Raw genomic sequence first — 23,615 nt, forward strand, 5'->3', positions numbered from 1 at the left:
CTCCCTCAAAAAAAAAAAAGGCCGTTGCAGTCAAACACTCAAACAAGAAGACGTTCTGCGACGTAGGACGTTTCCTGCGAGGAGGAGGAGGCAAGAGTTGATCATCTTTTGGCCACAAAAGTGGACTTTCGCTGATTTACGAGTGAATTTGACGGGGGAAAGCACGTAAATAAACGGTGACGCCAAAGTCCATGTAGCCAGCAGAAAAGGTAACAAACGCACACACTCGCCTAAATGCGGATTTAACGCTCATTTAAGATCGATAGTCCATTTTGTGCCCATCTTTAGGAGAGTTTTGAATCCTTAAAATGTGACGTGTTGGGCATTTAGTGAGCTGTTGCGCAGACACATAGATGATCGACATTTCAAACGATATGTTTACACTAACTACATCCAGTCTCTTGTGGTTCGGGTCGCGGGTGCAGTACACCTGCCAGGACTGGTCTCCCGTCAGTCACATTGTCAACAATGTGCTGATGTTTTGGGAAAGTGGGAGCAAGCTGGCGTGAACACGCACACAGCAAGGCCGGAGACGAGTTTCCAAACAACACGCTAACCACGCGGTCGCCGTGCTGTCCGACTACAAATCGATTTGGTTAAGTGGTGCCGTGGACACTGTGACGTCATGAGCACGCGTGTCCCATCCTCCTCCTCGCAGCCATGAACGTGAGTTTGAAAAGCAAGAAGCGCGTGGTCCTCCCCAGCAGACCCTCTCCGCCCAGCGTGGACCACATCCTGGAGGACGTCAGCGGCGCTGAGCCCGGTGACCCGGTCTTCCGCATCCTTCAGCGGCCCCAACAAGGTCTGCCCCGAACCTTTTGGCGCTTTCACGGGAAGCCATACTTTCGGCCTGGTACTAGTGTTGTTTCGTTCAGAAGAACGAATCTTTTTAGTGCACGAACTGCACTGAATCAGTTCGTGAAATGATCCGTTCTTTGAGCTTGACGAGGGAGTCGGCACTGCTTTTAGCGTTCTGTCACTCGCTTCTGAATCTTCGGCGAATGACCAATGAGCAGCCAGCGTGCAGGCGGGGGCGGGACTTCATTAAACGTACTGCCGTGGGATTTCCAGCGTTGTCACTCACTTCGGCGAATGACCAATGAGCAGCCAGCGTCAGGCCGCGCCGTGCAGGCGGGGGAGGGACTTAAGTGAAGTGAGTGATTCGCTCAGGGAACTTCTTGGTTTGTGATCCGCTAGGCAGCGATGTACGAGTACGATGAGCGATTCGTTTGCCCAAGGAATGACGTACTACGCGGTGAACGTACTCATGACTGATTTGAACCGCAAGTTCTGCTGTCACTAGCAGCCGTTTCTTCAAGCTAACGGCTAATGTTGAGACGGTCAAGCACACACATCTAAAATAAATGTAAATACGCACGCATGCACATCATTCGCTCTGTGTCTCTAATGCGATTATGAAAGCATTTTATTTCATCATAATAATACATCAAAGTTATAGCGCTTCTCAAGACACTCAAAGACGCGTTCCACTCATCAAAATGGCAATAACTCTCAGCAAGCTCTCGACCACCCGGCTTCAGTTGTGGCTCGTCAACACGCGTGCAGCGAGCTCAGCTAGCGACCATCCTTCCGCGTCCCCTTCCGCCTTGCTAGGCTCTCGCCGGCCGGCGTGACTTTTCCGCACTCCGCCGGGCTTCCTGCTCGCTCACCTTACTGTCATTGTCATCTGATTAGTGCAAAGCGCCTTCGAGTGTCTTGCGCTGTCGAAGTTGTTCTCATGTGCTTGACAAGATTCGCTGTTCGCTTGAAGAAACGGCCGCTAGCGAAAGCTATCCCCGCGAGGACGTCAGGACATGCGGTTCAAACGGCTCATGAGTACGTTAGGAACGAATCACTCATCGTACGAATACGTCGCTCCTTAGCGGATCACGAACCAAGAAGTTCAAGGAAGAATCACTCGTGTCTAACGGCGAGCGAACGATAAGTTCCACGAACGATTCACTCTTCAGTTCTTCAGTACAGCAGTTGGGTCCTTCGGTCTGAGGTGTGCTAAGAGTGAATTTGGGTTCAGTTTCTCTGCGCGGCCCGCTGCTGATGAATGTAAGTTACATTTTGTTGTCATGTGCACCTAAAACGCATTTAAACCTTTATAGATCAATTTAAGCAACATCAGGACACTCTGAAACAATTCAATTTCAAACAATTTCAAATAATAAAAAAAAAAGACCTTTTGTAAACTGTTAAACGTTTCAGTACTTTTTACACAAGTTGCTGTTCGACAACAAGGAGCTGAGCTGCTAAAATTCACAATTATTTGTGTTGACGTCTGCAGTGTTGATGCGTTGCTTATGGATCACATGGATTGCAAACACTTTGTGGAACCATATTTGATTTTCTAAATGCATTCCTAATTGCTAGACTTAGTGTGTAGTTAATTTCAGTATTAAATGTTGCCCTAAATGAAATAGACACTCTGCAAAATATGTATATTTAAACTAAAATAATCCAGGAATGACCGAAACAAAAGGTGCCTTCATTTGAAATCTTGCTCCGTTTACGATCCAACCGTTAAACGCTGGTTTGTTTTCGTCACCGTCGAGGAGCTGCACGACATCCGCGCTTCGGTTTTTGCTCCTCCGTGGAACCTCTGGACCGCACGTAAGACGACTAACGCGGCGGTCGGCGTGAGAACAACTGCGGGACGCGGTCGAAGCGCCGAGGAGCGCCATGCTACTAGCGTTGACACGAAGACAATGTTGACGTTGCGTTGTTTTGTCGTTAGCGGGCGAGGCGGAGCAAACCTTCCGGCAATGTCGGCGCCTCGCCGACGTCAAGCGGCAGCTGCAGGAAGTGGAGGCGGTCCTCCTGCGTCAGCGGGAACACCTGAGGGCGACGGGCCGTGGTCTGGACCGCGATGTGGCGGAGGTCAAAAGTGGACTATGCTGACTGCTCTGGAGCTCCGCCTTTGACCTTTGACCTCACCGTGACGGCAGAAGTTGACTGGAGGGACGACGGAATGCAAACGTTGTTAATGAGGACGCCCCCTGGTGGCCGAAGGCTGCTTGCACATACAAACCTCATCACACTCGTGGTATTATTTTCATATGATTATTAAAGGGATATATGATGGAAAATTGTCTTTTTAATGTGTTGTATACAAATAGTTGTATGTCGAACAAGAAAATCAATCGTGAGTAATCTGTTTCTAAGAATGTGTGAGCGAGCCCTTCTCAATTTTGGATTAATTGCCATGTTTTCCTTCTCTTTACGCTAAATTGCAAACTTCTCAAGGGGACTTTGAGGTTTGTGGTTGTTCTCCCCCCATACGCACCCATTTCCCGCTTGTATCTGTCATAGATTCGATTACATTTAGATGGCGAGATGGACAAGATCGATCGATGGCCCGGTTATACAATTTGTTCATATATGACCCAAGAAAGGGAAGGACTTGTTAGCTGGCGACGGGTTTCGAGCTGAGTTGAGTGCACTTCTTGTGTCAACCATCAAATCCGTCAGCCGGGAGCCGACTATTTTGACAAAAGCATGTTCGAACACACCGGGGAACTCCATGAAATTGTGAATAAGACACGTCTCTTTTAATGTCAAAATAAACTTAAGTAATAAGTAACACTTATTAGATAAGTCAACAAAATAAATGATCACAGCCGAATACAGTATTCCTACTTGTGTACGCTTGGTGATGACATCTGACTTTGAGGACTTCTTATTGGGTGAAAACTTGACAAATAAAAATGTCAACGTCTTGCCTATTGCACACGGCGCCGCCATGCTCACGTACACAAAACACAATGTCATCTTTTTATGTTTGGTTGTAAACAAGCACGCAATAACGAGGTCTTCTTTCCACAACAATGGCTGACACTCTCATCATGTTTAGCCAAAAGAAATTCAAGTAGTAAAGCTTGAAAAGAAAGACTAACAGGAGGCTCGTAAGTACATGAATGTTTACGGGTTAGCTGGCTGCTAATGCTAAAATGCGAGCAGGAGAGATGTGGCGATAACGTGCGTGTAACGTGTTCAACACAAAACCATACATAGATGATCAGCTTGTATGAGGAAGACATTTTCTTGATGTCCTTCAGGGACCTGGCAAAAGCTCATTGGTGGACTCCGCTTATCCTCACACGGGTCGCGGCGTGCTTGAGCCTATCCCGGCTGACTCGAGGCGGGGTACGCCCTGAACTGGTCGCCAGCAAATCCCAGGGCACATATACAGTAGACAAACAAGCATTTGCACGCCCAGTCACACCTCCGGGCCGCTTGGAGACTTCAATTAACCTACCACGCATGCTCTTGGGATGTGGGAGGAAAGCGGAGTACCCGGCGAAAAGCCACGCAGGCACGGGGAGAGCATGCAAACTCCACACAGGCCAGGCCGCATTTGAACCCGCAACCTCAGTACTGTGAGGCAGATGTGCTAACCGCTCGTCCACCGTGCCGCTTTGTGGACTCCTTCATGCTAAATGAACATCGTAACATTTCAATTTTTACAATATTCATCCCTTCACGACGCCATCAGTCAATGCATCAGCAAAGACCGTATTATTTTATATTATTATTATTATTATTATTTACAAACCTGATCAGAGAGACACCACACCGTAAAGGCTGCGATAATCGACTCCTGTCAATCGAGCGCTAATGTGAAACTGATGCTTTTGGGCAAATACTGAATCGTTGTGTGCGCATGTGTGGGAGCTGTTAGCCTGTAGCATGTTGCTAATGGAATGGTTGATGACCGTGTGAAGACTGTTTGATGTCATCTGACTGTTTGTTGCGAGAAGAGTCAGATACATTTGGCCCCACCCATTCAAAGGTTTGCATACTGTTCATGTGCTGCAGTCTTCTGCGACGTATTGACTAAAATTCTAGCAAGCCATGACTATTCTACAAATATAAAAACAAGTACAAAATGTTCATGGGGGGTGAACTAGAGGCCGCGGCCCCGCTAGAGACCTCCGGTACCGTAGATAGTGGTTGTTCAAGCTGGGATGTAGTGGACTGTAGAATCAAAAGGTCTGAAGGAGAGGTAAAGTCAGGCCCAGGACTCTCCTACATGTCTGTCATCAAACGTCTATGACCGACTTTCATTTTCAGTCTTGTGGTCGGCCTCCTGGCCCTGGGCCTCCTGGCCCTGGGCCTCCTTCAGGGCCGCCATTGGACTGGGGACGTAGTTGAATGGAGAAACTCTGGCCGCCTTGCTTGGAGATCCTTGGCGGAAATGCACAGCTCCGCCCATGGGCCCGTCCGGTTGTCCGGTAGCGGTGGTGCCGTCCAAGTCTCTATCTTGAAACCTTCCCCCAGTGTTGCCGCTAAACTTCCTGAGTAGCACTCGTCCCACCGCATCTTCCACGATTACTGCCGTTGACTCCGCAGTGGGTGAAGTGCTTGAGTTGATCTTGGTGTTGGAGAAATCTTCTGTCTGAACCGTAGCGTCGCTCACACTGCGCGAGGCCAGAAGAATGGTCGGCAGCTTCTCCGGAAGAGCCAGCAGTGCTTTCTCCCCATCGGGCGAAGGCACCAGAGGTAACGCATTGGCCGGCAGGGTGCTTTTCAAGATCTGAGGTACGTCTTCATCCCTGATCCTCCTCCAGTTGACCCTGTCATTCAGACGAGATCTATGACTTTTCTTCCTTGTATCATCCTCACTTTTGGCCCTTCCGCTTGAATCGGAGGATGACGAGCGGAGGGAAGAGCGACTGGTCACTCGGCTAAGGATGTTTATACTCGGGGATGAAGAGTGCCGTTTAAATGTTTCTTTGTCCTGCTGTTGTCTCGCTCCCCAAACACTGCCTGGCGCATTTCGTTGAGCTGCCCTGTTGGGGCTTTCAGAGCTGGTTCTCCTGGGTGAACGTCTTCCGGACAGGTTCCGTTCTCTGGAGGTCACCCCGGTGGTGTTCGAAGCCTGTCGCAGAAGTCCCGGTTGAGGTCTCTGGACTGTCTGTGCGTGTCCTACACCTTTTCCTGGCATCTTTCTCGGGAATTGGGTAACCACCTTGAGCTCCTGGCAGCGGGATGAACAAAGGAAGACTGCTGAAGCCCCTGGAACTGCCCGGTTCGGCGAACCATTCTGGGATCGGGACATGTGGACACATGGAGTGGAGTCGCGTTTTAGTCCGCTCTTTGATTCCTTGATGAATGTTAGCTGTCTCAAGAAACCATTAGAGTCTGACTCGCCACCACTACTAGAATGGGCTCTAGTCATCCTGACCAAGTCACACCGGTTAGCAGGAAGGACTCGTTTCCCACTGATCTGATTTTGTCTACCTGTAGCCAGGTTGGTGACCAGAGGTGACAGAGGTCTGGCCGGCCTCACAGAATTCTGCATAAAAGGGATTCTGACTGGCGACTTCTGGGTTTTAGGTGGTGGTAATTTTTCAATTTTGTTGACAACAGGAGAGCGTCCCTTTCTTTCAGGGGGGCTGCTAGCTGTTGTGGTACTTGCCGGTGTGCCACTCTTTTTCTGTATGGGCCTGCTTGTTGTCTGAGTTGACGATGTAAGCTTCTTCTCTGAATGCTTAGATGGTGTAGAACTTTGTGATGATCCAGAGGACGAACTCTTTGGTATCCTTGGAGGTGGAGTAGAGCTCCTTTTTGGCAAAGACAGCTCCGTGTCCTGTGGTCTTCCTAATCGGTGAAGGCTCTTTGATCTGTGCTGAGCAAGCTCTGGGTTCTTTGGAGTATCTGCCCTGGTGGATAGTTTCCTAGGTGGAGGTATTTGCGACGGAGCTGACTCCTTTATCGGAGTGTAGATGACGGTTCTGCCTCTGAAAACCACTGGCAAGTTGGGCACTGGCTTGCGCTGTGCAAAGTCCAGAGGTTTGTTGGCCTTTTTGTCTTTTGCAAATTTCTTCTCTTTCGGGGTAAAGCTGGATGTCGACAAGAACGACAAGACTGATTCGCTTTCTTCAGAGGAGAGTTCTTGTGATTTAGATGCCTGAAGTCCCGTCACAACAGAATTAGCACCTTCTTGAATGGCCCTCCATTCCACACTGTTAAGGTCTGAGTCTTCCTCCCATGCCAGGTCATCACTGTCCTCATCCATGTTCCAGACCTCTGAGGCTTTATGTGCTTGTTTTGTGGTGTTCTCTGCTTTCTTCTTCCTGGCGGCCATCCTCCGTCTCTGCTTGGGCATTGCAGAAGTTATGCACTTTTGAAGGAGGTCGTCCTCTGAGTCCATGCTGACAGAACTCTGAGAGCTTTGCTCGTCAAACTGGCTGTGGATGGTCAAGGACTTGGCTTGCTGCATCATATTCAGGCTTTTGTTGTGTCTGTTCTTGTACCAAATCTGCTGAGCTTCGGATCTGTGATCTTCAAACTCTGCGTCGCTCAGGGAACTCAGTGAGGAGCTGAGTGAGTAACAGGCTGGGGAGTCATCCTTTATCAGGTTCTGCTTTATCATGTGAAAGCCTCTGGGCTTTGCTTGGGAAGTCGAAGTCCTGCTGATGTTGCTCATGCTTCTTGACAGAGTATTCCTGCTTGCTTCCTTCACCTGGTATCTGCTGGGGAGTTTGCTTTCATCCTCGTAGACATTTTTTGGCTCCTCTATAGAACGTGACATTTGTGCTGTTTCTCTCTTTTGATTAGTGCTACTTTCTGGCTTGTGTTTTATGATGGGCAATTGCAGCTTCCCAGCAGCACGTTGGCATTTCATCTTTTTCTGATGGCTGGGAGAATGCTCGCGATTCCTCTGGCTGGCAACTCTGTCGGCCACTTCCTTGCTCTGCATCAGAACCTTCTGAGTGGGAATGACGTGTTTGCTTGTGCGGCCTGCGGGAACCACAGATGGGTAGTTCATCTTGTTTGGTTTGTGGAAGTGGGAGAAGATCCTCAAGTCTTCAATTCTCTTTGCCTCCTCATCAAGTATTCCTTGCTTGGAAAGGGGCCGTGTCGGGCAGTCCTTCACCGGGTACTGAAGGGTTTCATCACTCAGTGAAGTTGTGCTGGAGAAGTTGACCGGCGTCCCATCAGCTGAGTCAGTGATGGACGAATCATCAAACTTGACATCCTTCTGCGGGACGACTATTCTCCTCCCAGCATAAAGCTGGGTTTTCCCATTTGGGAGCATCATGTAGATGGGAAGATGCAAAGCTTTTTGGGAACTGAGAAAATGAGAAGGAATGCTGGTCATCACAGACGTTCTGACCTTCCTGAATTTGGACGGCATAGCTGAATTGATACATTCCTTCAAGATCTCGATGTCGTCATCAGAGTTGCCTTCGCTGTATCTCTCACCGTGGTCGAGCCCCTGCTCATTCTCGTCATAGAGAGCCAGGTTCTTGTCACTTTGCTGCAGCAGTGGGGTCAGTTTCAGCTCCACATCTTTCTGGATATAATGCTCATGAAGAGGCAGAGCACTCAGGCTAGACGCACAGGAGAAATTCTCTGTGGGCTTTTCCACGGTGAAGTAGATCATTGTGTCCATATCAGGAGGAAGTTTAAACCTGTCTCTGGAGTCGCTGACTTCCATTAACTTCCGCAGACTGTTTTCCCACTGACCCGCCAAACCTGCCGTCTGTGCTTCTGCTCCATTGGACTCCACACAACACGGAGTCTTGCTTCGACTGGGAGGCATGGTTTGTCCGGGGCTGTCTGGAAGATCGCTCGGGCTGATTGTTCCATCGATCATCTCGCTGCAGGGATCACTTTGGATGGAGCTTGCAATAGATGGAGACTCGAAACTTCCCAGAGAACTGACTGAACTACAGCGACTCATGACCAGAGGAGTTTCGTGGATGTAGTTCTCAGAAGAACTGGACGGTGATCTGTCTTCAAGTGCTGTTGGTGAGGATCCCCTGAGGAAGACCTTGTCCCTTTTGGCTGGACACGGAATTTCAATAGGATCAGTGTCTTTGCTTGGGAAGGTTTTGGAGTCGGTCCTGAGCAGCTGGCTGTCACTCAGATCCTCCAAAGTCTCATCCTCCTCAGCCCTCTGGACCTCTTTTCCATCTTCCACTTCAATAATTTCAAGTGAAGAGTCACTCTCCAGCTCGTTGTCACTTTGTCCATCCAGGGCTCCATCCCCAGAAGACAGCGAGGACAAGGAGCTGCACCGAGAGAAGCATATCGGCGTGTTTTCCACAGAATACTTCTGGACTGTCTCCATGGTGCCGATGGTTGGACTTCTGCTGGATGCCATTGGAGAAAACTTGGTAATGCTGCCTCCAGTCATAGCAGTGGGCACCCAGGCTTGCCTCCTCATGGCTTCAGCAGCCTGAACGTTGATTGACGTCTTTGCGACGCCAAATTTAGTAACGCTCTGAATGAGTGGAACCTGCTGATATGAAGGAGAAAGTTTTATGGAGGCCATGCTGACGTCAGAGGAGACTTTAGTGGACACACTCACAGGTGTTTGCACCGGTGGGTGCTGGTACTTTTCTGCATCTGGGTCAAGGAGTTCTAGAACTATTTTGTTTTTGTTATCCACATAATCTCTTTCTGGAATATCTTGCTGGGTGGTCTGATTCAAGAGAGCAGGTCGCACATTGTTGTACTCTTGGTGGGCCAACTTCAGATCCAGCTGGTTGGGTCGTTTATGGAGGATCTGAGCTTTTGGGGCAGTTCCAACTTGGTCTTTGCTCCCACAGTAACCATCGCTGGTGCTACCACTGTTCAAGCTGTCGGTGGATACGCTTGTATGAGCACTTTTAAGGCGCAGTAACACATGTGCCCTGCTGAGGCGTTCTCGATGGGCCAAGCTACTCGCATCTGAAAGACGGCAGGGGGAGCACGATTTAGCGCGACTCTCGTTTAGCTCGTTCAGTCCGTAAGGCCAGTCTGCCAGGTGGTCTTCAGAGCTGAGGCTAAAGCTGTCCTCGGAGGACGTGTGCATGGTGATGTCCTCCACTAATCTGTCAATTTTAGCAACTGTGTTGGTGATCTTCTTTGCCAGCTTCTCTGCAGCAGTAGACACAATGTCATCAGATGCTGGTTGTCTGCGGTCCATCTGAGGCGGGTCCACATCCTGCTCAGGCTCACTGTCCTGCTTACGGTTTTGTAGGAAGTTGGAGTTGTTGAGATACATGGACAGCATGGAGAAACTTCCAGCGTCCAGACTGCAGGAGACGTTGGGGGCCTCTTCGTCGTCAAAACAGCCGGAATCGGATGCGTAATCCTTGGCCAAACTTTCAATGTGGCGCAGCTGCTTGTTGAAGCTCAAGTGCTTGGGACTCTGCTTGTCCAGCGTCTCAAAAGTCTCAGCCAGGTGTTTGGCATCCAGCTCGGCCTCCAATGCCCTCTGCTTCCTCATGTAGAGAGAAGGCACACATGACCCCGGAGAGAGCACCGAAGCACCCTTGTACTTGGGGGGTCGGTTGGTCAGGAGGTTCCTCAGAGCTGCAGCGCTGCCCATGGCGATCATCTTGTGTTTGGAGTGGATAAGATTGCGTAGCATGTTCACTGCATCCAAATCCCAAAGCAGCTCCTGGTCTTTTTGGCTTCGGGACGAGAGGTTCCAAAGTGTTCCACAAGCGTTGCTGACGATGGTCAAGCTGTACGACCGCAGGTGCTGCAGCAGAGTCTGGAGGCAGTTGTGGTCCCGCAATACTTGCCTGAAGAAAGAAAAGCATCAAATAACTTTGTAAGCGGAGACCTTTGAATGTGTCTCTTCTACTACACTGACAAGATCATCCAGACAGCATGACCTGACATACAAACCTGTAGTCTTCCCGTGAGGCTACCAGACTGGACACATTTCTCAGAATCCCGCCGCCACTCTCGATGATGGCGAGTGAGTTTGTCTGACAGCGGTAGGTCAGCGTGCTAACCAGGAAGCCCAAAGCGCCATCTACCGCACAAACAGCCTCCTTGTTGTCTAAGCTGTGAGCCGATAGATTCCACAGTGCACTCAGGAGACTCTTCAAGGTGGACTCCTGGAAAACAGGAAGTAGTCGCCAATGTTCTAAAAGCAGCTCTCGTTTAACGTCCATCGCAGGTGAGTCCAGTGGTCCTCACCTTGGTTGCCTGCAGGGCGCAGGTCATCAGAGCAGACACGCAGCCGATGTCTCTCAAGACTCGCTTACTGCTGATGTCGGCCCGCCAGGACAAGTTTCTTAGAATGCTGGAGACCACCTGGTGGAGCTCCTCGCTCTCTGAGTCCAACTGGGCCACCAGAGCCTGCAGGCAACTCTTCTTGGAGCACAGAGTGGCCTGTGGGGGGGATGAAGAACTGCTGACTCCGTGCCAGAAGCAGAGAAACAATGCGTCTACTGTCTACTTTATCAAAATCTTCTACTCTGTACATCAATCAATGATATGTACCTGTGATGTTGCTAAGCAGCTACTGTTAGCTTTACCTTAGGAAACATGTGGGCTAAGTGCTCTGTAGCTCCTACCTTGTTGACCACATCTCCAAAAGTGAGGTTGGTCAAGGCCATCCCAGCGTAGCGCCGTAGCGCCATGTTGATGGGGTCATTCTGCATGCCGTACATTTCCTTGTCCAAGTGGATCAGATCTGCCACCACCTGCAGACCACCTGGAGGGCAGCGCGAGGCTCTCAGCAGCTGATCCAGAATATTCTGAGCTTTGTTTACGTGTTTCACCAACCTAATTCGTTCATTGCGCGGCGGAACTCTTCTTCAAAGGAAAGCTTCATGATGGCGCACATGGCCTGACAGATCTGAGGGTCTACAGGTTCTGGAATATCTGCCGAGAACAAGAAAATCTTAGGTGGTTTGGCTTGGTTTTCCAATGTTTCTTCAGTCAGCGCACACATTTTACATTATGAAAAAAATCTCACACCCCACCTCCAGTCACAAAAAGTGGACTGGAGGTTGAGGCTCGAAGACGAGCGCCTGGTGGCCAGGCCTGCACCCATGGGGCCCGGCCGGGCACAGCCCGAACGGGTAACGTGGGTCCCCCTTCACATGGGCTCACCACCTGTGGGAGGGGCCATAGGGGTCGGGAGCAGTGTGAGGTGGGCGGTGGCTGAAGGCAGGGACCTTGGCGAGCCGATCCCTGGCTACAGCAGCTGGCTCTATGGACGTGGAATGTCACCTCTCTGGCAGGGAAGGAGCCCGAGCTGGTGTGCGAGGTCGACAAGTTCCAAGTAGATATAGTCGGGCTCGCCTCCACACACAGCTTGGGCTCCGGTACCAGTCCTCTTGAGAGGGGTTGGACTCTCTTCCACTCTGGAGTTGCCCACGGTGAGTGGCGCCGAGCAGGTGTGGGTATACTTATATACGTCCACCGGGGTATACTTCACCCCGGTGGACGAGAGGGTTGCCTCCCTTCGCCTTCGGGTGGGGGGACGTGTCCTGACTGTTGTTTGTGCCTATGCACCAAACAGCAGTCCAGAGTACCCACCCTTTTTGGAGTCCATGGAAGGGGTGCTGGAGAGCGCTCCCGCTGGGAACTCCATCGTTCTGCTGGGGGACTTCAATGCTCACGTGGGCAATGACAGTGAGACCTGTAAGGGTGTGATTGGGAGGAACGACCCCCCCGATTAGAACCAGAGCGCTGTTCTGTTGTTGGACTTCTGTGCTCATCACGGATTGTCCATAACGAACACCATGTTCAAGCATAAGGGTTTCCACACGCGCACTTGGCACGAGGACACCCTAGGTTGCAGTTCGATGATCGACTTTGTGGTCGTGTCATCGGACTTGCGGCCGCATGTCTTGGACACTCGGGTGAAGAGAGGGGCGGAGCTGTCAACCGATCACCACCTGGTGGTGAGTTGGATCCGATAGTGGGGGAAGATCCCGGTCCGACCTGGCAGGCCCAAACGTATCGTGAGGGTCTGCTGGGAACGTCTGTCAGAATCCCCTGGCGGGGGACATCGAGTCTGAGTGTACCATGTTCCGCGCCTCCATTGCTGAGGCGGCCGACCGGCGCTGTGACCGTAAGGTGGTCGGTGCCTGTCGTGGCGGCAATCCCCGAACCCGTTGGTGGACAACAACCGTGAGGGATGCCGTCAAGCTGAAGAAGGAGTCCTATCGGGCCTTTTTGGTCTGTGGGACTCCTGAGGCAGTTGATGGGTACCGGCTGGCCAAGCGGAATGCAGCTTTGGTGGTCGCTGAAGCAAAAACTCGGGCATGGGAAGAGTTCGGTGAGGCCATGGAAAAAGACTTCCTGACGGCTTCAAGGAAATTCTGGTTCACCATCCGGCGTCTCAGGAGAGGGATGCAGTGCACCACCAACACTGTGTATAGTGGGGATGGGGCGCTGCTGACCTCGACTCGGGACGTTGTGAGTCGGTGGGGAGACTACTTCGAAGACCTCCTCAATTCCACCGACACACCTTCCCATGAGGAAGCAGAGTCTGGGGTCTCTGAGGTGGGCTCTCCTACCTCTTGGGTCGAGATCACCGAGGTGGTTAAAAAGCTCTGAATGGAGGTGGCAAGGCCGGGGGTGGATGAGATTCACCCGGAGTTCCTAAAGGCTGGAACTTGGCTGGCCTGTGAACGCCTCGAGATCCATCCGGAAGAGCTGGATGAAGTGGCTGGGGAGAAGGAAGTCTGGAATCCCTGCTAAAGCTACTGCCCCCGCGACCCGACTTCGGATAAGCGGTAGAAAATGGATGGATGCATGGACAAAAAGTGGATACGTAGGCTAACTATCCTGTATAACCTGTATAACCATCTCGCCGTCAAGAGCATTTCATTGTAGCGATATGTCGCTGGCATATCGTTGAACAAATGCACTATACCTTATTAGTAGTAAATAAAAAAATGCAACAAGGGCTTGCTTCGGAGTTTACAAAGAACCTGACCCTTCGTGGTTTTGGTTTCATGCGGATCTTGGGCTTAATGTCAACCCTCTTTTCTTTATGCGGAAACTAGATCAGGGCGAACATTACTCACCAGTGGCTCTGGTTGGACCGGGACAAGTCTTGCTGTGGTTCTCCATCCAGTCCCAGCCACTGTCGCAGTAAGTCCGGACCTGTTCCAGCATGTGCAGAACTCTCATCTCTCGGCGGGCTTGGCCCTCGTCCTGCTGGGAGTAGATGATGTTGTGCAGCGCGGCGCTGGCTCGGGACTTGGCCTCGCGGCTGCAGCACGCCTCCCCCGGCCCGCCGGCTTCTTCGTGGAGGATCTGGACCAGCAGAGGCACACAGCCAGACTTCCTCATTGCGATGCAGCTGTCCTGGGAGCTGGAGAGAGCCAGCAGGGTCCGAGACATCTCCTCCTTATCTCTGTCGGCTAGCATGGAGAGCAGCCAGAAGACCATCTCCACCTACAGGGGGCAGTCATCATTGACCCCAATCGAAACACTTCCTGTCATGTGAGTGACAGCGGGACGCTGATTGGCTACCTTGCTGCCTCCGTCTGCTGCCCCATCTCTGCCTGCCGACGCGTTGCTCTCTGCTTCTCCGGCAGGAGGCCTCTCTGCGCCCGACAGCTGCGCACGCACAAACACACACGTGCCCATAACAGAAGTCAGTGACTTACATGTTTTCATTAGCGTGCAGTGATGTTGCCGTTTTAAGCAGGCATAAACACACACACACACACACACACACACACACACTCATATGCAGACTCCTCTCCTCTCCATCTGTATGCTTGTTTGTGTTTACGCCTGTAACCATGTACACAGGTGGACATTTTGGATCAGGGTGCACAAAGGAGTGTTCTCAAAGAGGCCAATAGGGGGCGTCACGTTTTTTTTTCGTGGAATTCAGGGCGGCCATGTTGATGACAGACGATGATGACGAGCAAGACCAACGCGGATGCCAGCTCGTTAGCATTCTACGAGAGGAGCGGACAAGGCTCCCGGCCAGGCGAGGCCTGCCGACAGCCAATCACAGGCCAGTTAGTCTCCATAGCAACCAGTCACAATTAAAGACCACAACACACTCAGAAAATGGATGGATGGATGGATGTACTCTTTCCGTACCCACTGTGAGTGCCGGACTTCAACTCTCTATGCCATTTCACAGTGACGTCACACGTTCTTGCGGGTGGTAGTCTTAAGTGTTCTCCAACGGCACCACGAGTAAACATACCCAAACGTGTCACGTTACCAAGGAGAGACATCGAGAAAACGGGGAAAATGGCCTGGAGTATCACTTTTACAAAAACAACAAGTGGTGCCGTTGGAGTTTTTGCCACCCGGAAGTACTGTACGTGTGACATCATCGCGAAAAGATCTGTTGGTCGAGGTTTGTGTAAATATGATAACCGTGACTTTGACTGTCAAGAGTCTGGAGGAGATCACCAAGATTACTAAAAGCACCAAGAACAACATGAAGAAGAAGCAGCAGCAGCAGCAGCAGCAACACCTTTAACTACCTCTTCTACTACTATGGATTCACCTACATCTTCAACTCACACCGCCGACTACTCTGCTTCCTAGCAGTGGCGGTTTGTGATACGGGCAGCCGCACAGGGCGCCATTTGGTCCTCTGCTTTCCGATAAGGTATGATCTGGTTGGACTTTATTGTCAGTCCTCGAAATATGTGGCGGCTAAACCTACACTTTTGCCGACACCCACCAGTACACCTTCACCGACATCTTGTACATTTGCTCCACTTTCCGCTATGCACAATAAAGACATTGACCTTTCTGTGTGATGGTTTTTTTTTTTGTGAGTAGCACGTGTATGTGCACAAGTGTGCATGTGAGACCTGCAGTTGGCTCTCTTGACTCCCTTGGCTCTCCTGAAGTTCTTTCTCCAGCTGCTCCAGACGAGCCACACGCATCTGCAACACATACACGAACGCACACACGCACGTCCAGCTGTTGCGTACGGACGAGCGGGCAGGTCGCGTGCCGAAGCTCACGTGCGACGTTTGCGGTTAGCGACCTGCGTGCGGCGTATCATCTCCTCGCTGCTCCCGAAGCGTTCCTCCATGACGGAGCGCACCTGCTGAACTTCGAACTCCAGCTGCTGGCGGATGAAGTCCATCTGCAGGGAAAACTGCAGAGAAAACAACACAGCTGACTCTCGTGTACTTCTCATCTACTTGTATTGGTGTGGATAAATAGATGGCTCCATTGAGACATAGATGGTTGGAGGTGCCGATCTGATCTTTTACTGAGCCCGGGGTATTATTCATACATAGCAGCATTTCTGCGAAGCCCTTCCCATTCTTGGAACCGTTTGGACAAACAAAACAATGAGAGGTGATTCCCTTAAAAGGAAGCTCACTGAGTGAATGTGTTTTTGTTACCCAAAGGGGCAAAGTGACTTTAACACTCTGGGGTTCATTCTACCCCCATATGCCCCCCCCCCCCCCTTTGGGGTCAGTGGCCCCAAATCAAACTGTTTCCTCACTGTCCCAATGTGAGAAAATGGTCACGGTTGCATCGGATTGGCGATGTTTGTGTTCATGTTTGTACGTATGTTTCACCGTGTCAATGCGAGGCAGGTGTGTGAGCTTCTGCGACAGCGCCTCCAGCTGGCTGAAGTACCAACAGCGCTCTCGCTCCTCGCGGTCAATTTCACCCAAAAGTTGGTTCCTGCGGTGGGACAAATGCGCTGTTAGCGGTTAGCAGTAGTGGGGGAAAAAACGTGCGTAGTGAGAGCAACTAGGGCTGCAAGAGTTGTATCTTGGCCTTAAAATTCAAATGCTTGTGATTCTAAGTCCCTGCAAAAGTTCCCTTTGCTTGTAGAAAAAGCGAATGACCGTGACGTTATTCAAAACCAGTTTTGCGTTTTGTTGATTTCCTTTTGAGATTTGCTGTATTTATGCGCGGCCGGAACATTCAGCACTGCGCCGCTGGCCGCACATTCGGTGCTCCGTGCGACTGAAGGTCACGGCGGGGGAGAGTGAACCGCTCAAAAGTGCCGAAGAGCGATTATTGAAATGTAAGTTATAATGCTTGCGCGCAGGCGATACCGCCATAAAGCAAGCGTCACAAACATTTAGCAATAGTGCAACACCTTCAAGTGGAGAAACGTAGCGTTTGCCGACGCCGCCAAAGACGAACTATCGCTGCCACGACCCCCCCCCCCCACAAAAAAAGTGTGCTGACAAACAGACTCAAATAAATCAATAAAATGGCCGACTGGCAAGATCAGGGCGGTCGCTGCCGGCTGACCTCTCCTTGTAGAGTTCGTCCAAGTGATAGTCGCCGAGGCGTCCGTCCGCCCCGCTGATGACGGCCGTTTTGGGCGGGGCCCCGTCCAGGAGGTGATGTGGCGACAAGATGGCGCAAACGTCCCCGCCGGCGCCAGATGAGGCGTGGGGGCGGGATGCCGGGGGCGGAGCCAGGTGGTCCTGTCGCTCCGCCGGACCTCCCTGATTGTCCGCCAGCAGACGCAACGGATGACTTTGGTGACCTTGATGCTTCAGCTCGTAGTAGTTGGTCAGGTCCATGTGCAGCTCTGAAACACGTTAGCGGTCATATTTTAGCATGAGCGTGACAGCCGGACCCCGCTGTATTGCATATTTTCAAGTTATTGTTTTTGTTTCTGAGTGTTGTGTGTTAAGGTAGCAGTTATTTGAAGGTTTCCAATGACCAAAGCATCAATGCTAATGTCCGCTAGCCTGTCTATGCATTATATGTTAGCATTGAGCTAATAGGCGTTCGTTAGATGAAATGATTTGGTTCGGCTGAACATTTTGCTGTCGATATATACTATGTTGAGTTGTCTTTTGTGTTGTGTGTCAGTTTTACAGTACACTTCAACCGGGAGTGACCCACACGCTTGACGTCTTATTTGGAGAAGTGCGTGTGAGCGAGAGCGTGACGAAAGGCGCCAAGGAATCCTTTGAAAAAACTCTTCTAATACATTGAAGTGTGTTTTCAAAAGTTTAAAGTGGATGGGTGGACCGGACTGGATAACTTGGGGGAATAACGCCAGTCATGGCGCGCTTCCTTTTAAGGGAATAACGCCAGTCATGGGTTAGGGTGTCCTGGGCCTGTTTGGGCGTTCCAAAACTCCAAGAATGGGACTGGGCGTTCCCCAATGAGTTGGACGGCGAGCATGTAGAAAAAGTCCAGATCAGATCGCTACCAGTAAGCGCCCGTGCCATTTTCTAGCTCGTTCGGCCGCGACGTATTGGCGTCGTCGGCAGGATTCCGACCTGCGCGGGGGATACCCCGTTGGATTTCTAGTCCGGCGCGTTACTATTATCATGGTGATCATTACGAACGGACATTTGACACGAGGTCAGCGAGCAGACGTCAGAAACCTTGGAGTTGGCGGAGCACGTCGCTGCGTCCCGACGACGCCAAAGTCCCCGCCTCCTGTTCCAGTTTACACTGCAGCTGTTTCAGCACTTCCTGTGTGGTCACCACGACAACAACAACAACAGCAACAACAACATGACTAACAGGGCACGCCGAATGTATTGACGACGTCGTAGCGAGCAAGGTGACCTTCATGCCGAAGGTCTCGGTCTCCAGCTTGCAAAGGTGGTTGGAGTTGTCCTCGAGCTCCCTCCTCAGGTGGGAGTTCTCCTTGCGCAGCGCCGCCACCTGGTGGGCCAGCTGATCGTAGGACGCCACTGCGTTGGCCATGATCACGCCGGAGAAGAGGGGGGCGCCCCCTGGGGGAGACACGGGGAGGAGTTGGCCTTTTTTGAAGTCAAATACAGAAAAATGGAAGGACGCAAGGGCCACTTGGACATTCTTCACCTTGAATCTTTTTCACATGTTAAAAGCGATCCATCGAGCAGTTTGATATTGTTGCTATATTATCGGTGCTAAAAGTGCTGCAGCACGGTTTCAAAGGCAAATAGTTTGGGCTTCGGGGAGATTCGCAGCTTCGCTCCGCCCGCCCTCCTTCGTCGCGCTCGGCATCGACGTTTTGTCGGCGTAGTTTTTCTTGTCATCGATCACGTCGTCGCGCTCCCCGATTCCAACAAAGCCTCGTTTATCTGCTCTTATGGGGCTGACTCTGCTTTGGGGTTCAATATTCTCACTCCAGTCCGGGGGGTCGGTTGCTGCCCCCGCCGAACAAAACGGGCGGATGGATTTGGGTTCCCAGGTGAAAACGAAGAACCCCGACCTACAGAACGCCATCGCGTCCGCATTTGGGAGCCGCAGACGATTGTGGGAAAACCACGTCGAAGGCGTTCGATGACTACAAAAGATTTTGTTATGAAACACGCCAGCGGATGGAAACATCGATAATCTCACACACACGGAAACGGAAACGCACGTGCCGGGGGAGGCTGAGGGTGCGGTTGCTATGGCAACGTGTGACGCGAGACAAGGACGCGGCGGCCTGCTGACGACGAGCATCATCATCATCAGCTTCGTTATCATCATCATCATCTCCATTCAAAAGTGAACAAAGAGCATCTCTGACTCCGCCCAGCCCGACACGCCCTTCTGAGCGTCTGGTTACCACGGCGACCGCATCCCGCAGGCACAGAGGCAGCAGAACAAACACAGCGCATGTAGACAACGTGGATTCGAAAACATTCATTTTGGGAATTCTTTTTTTTTTCATTAATCGATGAACTACATTGAAAAAAAAACGTTTTTAATTCCCACCTCATTATTCAAAAACACTCTCTTATTTCCAATTGACAGTGCAGAAAAAGCACAAACTTAAACTGATTATGATTTCGTTCCTTGTTCGGTCCTCAACATCGGTCAGAAAATACTGATCGTTGTTTTCCAAAAAGCAGATGTTTGCAGATGTCTCATTTTGAAAAACACAAAGATAATCCGTCTGCCGGCATGAAGGACGACAGAAATCGGAGAATCTTTACTGTTGAGAGTCTGAAATTCCGTCAATTTGGACAATTGCAAGTTAACAAAGCTCTCGAAACAAAGACTCGATCCGTCGAATAATTTGATCATCGATTAATCGTTGCACCTCTATTGTTGTCATCTGCGTGCTGTAGTGTTGCACCAAGTACAGAAAGCAGGACCTTACCGAGGTATTTTGATGGCAAAAAGAGCACGGTACCAGTTTTTGTTTTGGTACCAGTAGTTTAAAAAAACCAAAACAAGCAAAGTTACGCCACAGCGCTCAATTCAGTCAGCCAATGACTGGCTGTCTTCGGGCAAGTTGCGCGCGGGCGGAAAATGAAATGGCTTCAAACTGCCGACGAGCAAGTGAGCACGCGTAAACGCCGAGTCCGTAGCTCACGAGGCTATGCGGGCAAAGTCGCTCTTATATGCGGCGGATTCTCGAAAGTCAGCGGAGCGCCACGGCGTGAACAGAAGGCCGGCTCGGAGCCTATCGCGGCTATCTTCGGGCGAGAGGCCCCCAACCGGTCGTCAGCCAATCGCAGGGCACATTTAAACGGCCAATTTAGGGACTTCGATGAACCTCGCACGCATGTTTTGGGCTGTGGCGGGAAAGCGGCGTGCCCGGAGAAAAGCCACGCAGGCGCGGGGAGAACATGCAAACTCCGCGCAGGCGGGGCCGGGATTTGGGCTAATTCCATGATTACATCATTTTTCCAGTTGATCATAATGTTTTGAATGAATACAAACAAATAAAGTATTTGAAGTTGTTTTGTGACTTTTCATTCCACGGCTTTTGCTGACGTTTTGGATTTTTGCCGCGGCATCGTTTCAGTGCCGGTATCGAAGTCAGAATTCTGGTATCGTGACGCACAACTAGCGTGCTATGTTGCTAAGCTACGGTGCTAACGCCCCCGCATTCCTTCCGCGTCTCCTCCTCCTGAGACGGTCCGGTTACCACGGCAACCGCATCCCACAGGCGAGGAGAGACAGCGACGCAACCTCTGATTAGCCTAGCCTATTTTAGCATGAATTAGCACAGAACGCAGCCTGCTCACTCGCCTTGCTGTCTCCTCAGTAATTAGCAGTTAGCCTAGCATAGCATAGATTAGCAGGTAAAGACGCGGCCCGGAGGGGGCGACGTTTCCGGTCAAGGACGCCGCCTCTGTGCTAATTAGCGGTTAGCCTACCAATACTCAACGTGCTACATTGCGAAGCAAAATGCAGAGTGACTAGCAAAGAACAAAAAAATAAAAGCGTGCGTACACACGTAGGCCACGCCCCCTCTCTGTGATTTGCGCTTTTTGTCTCATTTTTCATGTGAAGGGTTAATAATGAGACTAATATCCATCCATCCATTTTCTGAGCCGCTTCTCCTCACGCGGGTCGCGGGCGTGCCGGAGTCTATCCCAGCTGTCATCGGGCAGGAGGCGGGGTACACCCCGAACCGGTCGGCAGCCAATCGCAGGGCACGTACAAACAAACAACCATTCGCACTCACATTCACACCTACGGGCAATTTAGAGTCTCCAATGCATGCATGTTTTTGGGATGTGGGAGGAAACCGGAGTGCCCGGAGAAAACCCACGCAGGCACGGGGAGAACATGCAAACGCCACACAGGCGGGGCCGGGGATCGAACCCCGGTCCTCACAACTGCGAGGCTGACGCTCTAACCGGTCGTCCCCCGTGCCGCTTGAGACTACTAATAAATCACAAATTATCCTCACATGCGTCTCTTCATAAATTTGTCATCACCACCATCATCATCATCATGCCCCTGAGGAAGATGCATAAATATAGGTCATGTACTAGCTTATACTGAAATAGGCTATATAGACACGTACTATACTCTACCATATAATATATATCATGCAAACTATATATATATATATATATATATATAACTATATATATAATACAGGTAGTGTAACAATATAGTCTTCCTTTCCTCGCTCATCCTTTCTTTTCTTTCCCTGCTTTGTCCAGCCTCCATTTTCCATGCACCTGCCTTCATCCTTCCATCTCGCTCATCATCATCATCATCATTCCTCCATCTTGCGCAATACCGCAACGACCCCAAAGGCAGACAGGAATGCAAATGAAATGTCGAAGTGGGAAGTGGGAAGTAGAAAGAGCAGAAGCGCTTCTGACCTTGAGATGATCGTCTCGGTGCTCTTCAGCGTCTGCAGCGCAACAACGACAAAGAGAAAAAAGCGAGCACAGGCCGCCGCCGCTGACGACGACGACGACGACGACGAAGATGCAGAGAGCGCCGGTGAGGGAGGGGCGAGGCGCTGGGGGAGGGGGGGGGGGCTGTCCGGTTAACCCGGGCTGGACTTGTTTGGACCGGGAAAGAACGGATGCAAAGTGAAGTACTTCATGCGTCGACGCGGACACACCCGCGGCAAGGCCCTTTTTTACTAATTTTTTTTGCAGTTTGGTTTTACCGGAAAGAGCCGAAGATGCACGAAGGACGGGGGGGGGGGTTGCGGGGGGGGGGGGTTGTTGGGCATGCGCGACCAATGACAGCATGTTTATTTCAGATGGTTCATCTTCTTTTTCCACATTCTTTTCAAGTGTAAATGTGACCAATCTATCTTTTATTTGAATCACACTAAAAGTAGGATTCATGACGTCATGACCGATCTTGTTTGACAAAGTCCCGGTGATAATAATCATAATTGATAATGAAATAAAGTGTGATCTGCTGCCACCTGCTGGTCAGAATTAAACACCGCGACACACTTTGCCGCGTCACCAGTCACGTGACCCGTTTGCAGTTTTTTTTTTTTCGACTGCATAAACACTAAAACCCATCCTGCCGTCTTCCACCCTCCCGGGGTCCGCCCCGGACCGGTCGCCCGCCAATCGCAGGGCACGTAGAGACAAACAACCGCTCGCACCTTAGAATGACTCGAGGTTAGGGTTAGTTACTAATTCATTACTTACGGAATTGCACCTTATTCGCCAATATAGAACCGAGCGTGCGAGAACACGCAAACTGCACACAGGCCAGGCTGGATTTCAACTCGCGACCTCGCAAGTGGGAGGCGCATGCGCTAACCCCTCGGTCACTAAAATGCAAACTATTACCTGCATTATTTTACCATTTGACGTGATTCATTTGGCCTGAGCAATTGCTTCTCTACTTAATGTTGAGCGAAACGCTAATAACGCGCACGGCGAGTGGCTATTGCTAGCAGGGCGGGGGCCTTCCGGGTAGCCCCGCTTATGGAATCTGAAATCTGATTGGGTGGAAAAAATAAACAGCCACGACCGTTGCATGAATGTGGGACGACACCGAAGATTATATTGACGTGGCAACACGGAGAAGCTGCAACCTGATTGGACCCCCCAAAAAATAAACACGACTGGAAGATGGGCAGCCAAGACAAACGCAATAAATGAAGACAAAAGACTCTTGGAAATAAAGTCGTACATATATTTTATTTATGTATAAAATGAATATGAACAATATCCATCCATTTTCTGAGCCGCTTCTCCTCACGCGGGTCGCGGGCGCGCCGGAGCCTATCCCAGCTATCGTCGGGCAGGAGGCGGGGTACACCCCGAACTGGTCGCCAGCCAATCGCAGGGCACATACAAACAAACAACCATCCGCACTCACAGTCACACCTACGGGCAATTTAGAGTCTCCAATCAACCTACCACGCCTGTTTTTGGGATGTGGGAGGAAACCTGAGTGCCCGGAGAAAAGCCACGTAGGCACGGGGAGAACACGCAAACTCCACACAGGCGGGGTCGGGGATGGAACCCCGGTCCTCAGACCTGTGAAGGCCTTCACAGCAGGTCACTTTCCAGGTCGGCTACCTCCAGATCCCGCACGACGCAACTTCCTCCGATCTCTTCCTGGCCCAAACCGCGGAAGAGATCCAGACCAGATGCTGCCAAATGAAGACAGCGTCCGCTGGCGCCCAATGAAACGAACGACATCTCTCCTGAATGTTGCGAGCGACTGACCTCCATTTGTCTCTCAGCTTCTTGTTAAGCTCAGACACGTGCTGCGATGTCACA

At 51.0% G+C, this 23,615-nt stretch overlaps 2 protein-coding genes across 2 annotated transcripts; one reads left to right on the forward strand and one right to left on the reverse strand.

Moving 5' to 3' along the window:
• The first annotated feature begins 50 nt into the window (after window positions 1–50).
• On the forward strand, window positions 51–3,095 carry c7h19orf25 (chromosome 7 C19orf25 homolog). The gene is made up of 3 exons (XM_061780431.1): window positions 51–209; window positions 659–802; window positions 2,744–3,095. The coding sequence occupies exons 2-3, from the start codon at window positions 661–663 to the stop codon at window positions 2,905–2,907; spliced, it is 306 nt and encodes a 101-aa protein (XP_061636415.1). The 5' UTR covers window positions 51–209; window positions 659–660; the 3' UTR covers window positions 2,908–3,095.
• A 437-nt stretch (window positions 3,096–3,532) lies between these two features.
• On the reverse strand, window positions 3,533–21,883 carry apc2 (APC regulator of WNT signaling pathway 2). The gene is made up of 14 exons (XM_061780401.1): window positions 21,732–21,883; window positions 18,253–18,422; window positions 18,066–18,156; window positions 16,969–17,254; window positions 16,278–16,386; window positions 15,731–15,844; window positions 15,552–15,626; window positions 14,236–14,322; window positions 13,785–14,157; window positions 11,527–11,625; window positions 11,316–11,455; window positions 10,936–11,130; window positions 10,639–10,853; window positions 3,533–10,532 (listed from the first exon to the last, which is right to left on the reverse strand). The coding sequence occupies exons 2-14, from the start codon at window positions 18,391–18,393 to the stop codon at window positions 5,057–5,059; spliced, it is 7,401 nt and encodes a 2,466-aa protein (XP_061636385.1). The 5' UTR covers window positions 18,394–18,422; window positions 21,732–21,883; the 3' UTR covers window positions 3,533–5,056.
• Window positions 21,884–23,615: the final 1,732 nt, after the last annotated feature.

Source organism: Phyllopteryx taeniolatus, chromosome 7 (assembly GCF_024500385.1).
Source record: "Phyllopteryx taeniolatus isolate TA_2022b chromosome 7, UOR_Ptae_1.2, whole genome shotgun sequence".
In the NCBI taxonomy this organism is placed as follows: Eukaryota; Metazoa; Chordata; class Actinopteri; order Syngnathiformes; family Syngnathidae; genus Phyllopteryx; species Phyllopteryx taeniolatus.

Coding starts and splice junctions, on each gene's coding strand:
- c7h19orf25 (XM_061780431.1), top strand. CDS start 661: ATGAACGTGAGTTTGAAAAGCAAGAAGCGCGTGGTCCTCCCCAGCAGA. Junction 803..2,743: donor CCTTCAGCGGCCCCAACAAG/GTCTGCCCCGAA, acceptor TTTTGTCGTTAG/CGGGCGAGGCGGAGCAAACC.
- apc2 (XM_061780401.1), bottom strand. CDS start 18,393: ATGGCCAACGCAGTGGCGTCCTACGATCAGCTGGCCCACCAGGTGGCG. Junction 15,845..16,277: donor ACCTGCCTCGCATTGACACG/GTGAAACATACG, acceptor TTTTCTCTGCAG/TTTTCCCTGCAGATGGACTT. Junction 11,131..11,315: donor TTGGAGATGTGGTCAACAAG/GTAGGAGCTACA, acceptor TCCCCCCCACAG/GCCACTCTGTGCTCCAAGAA.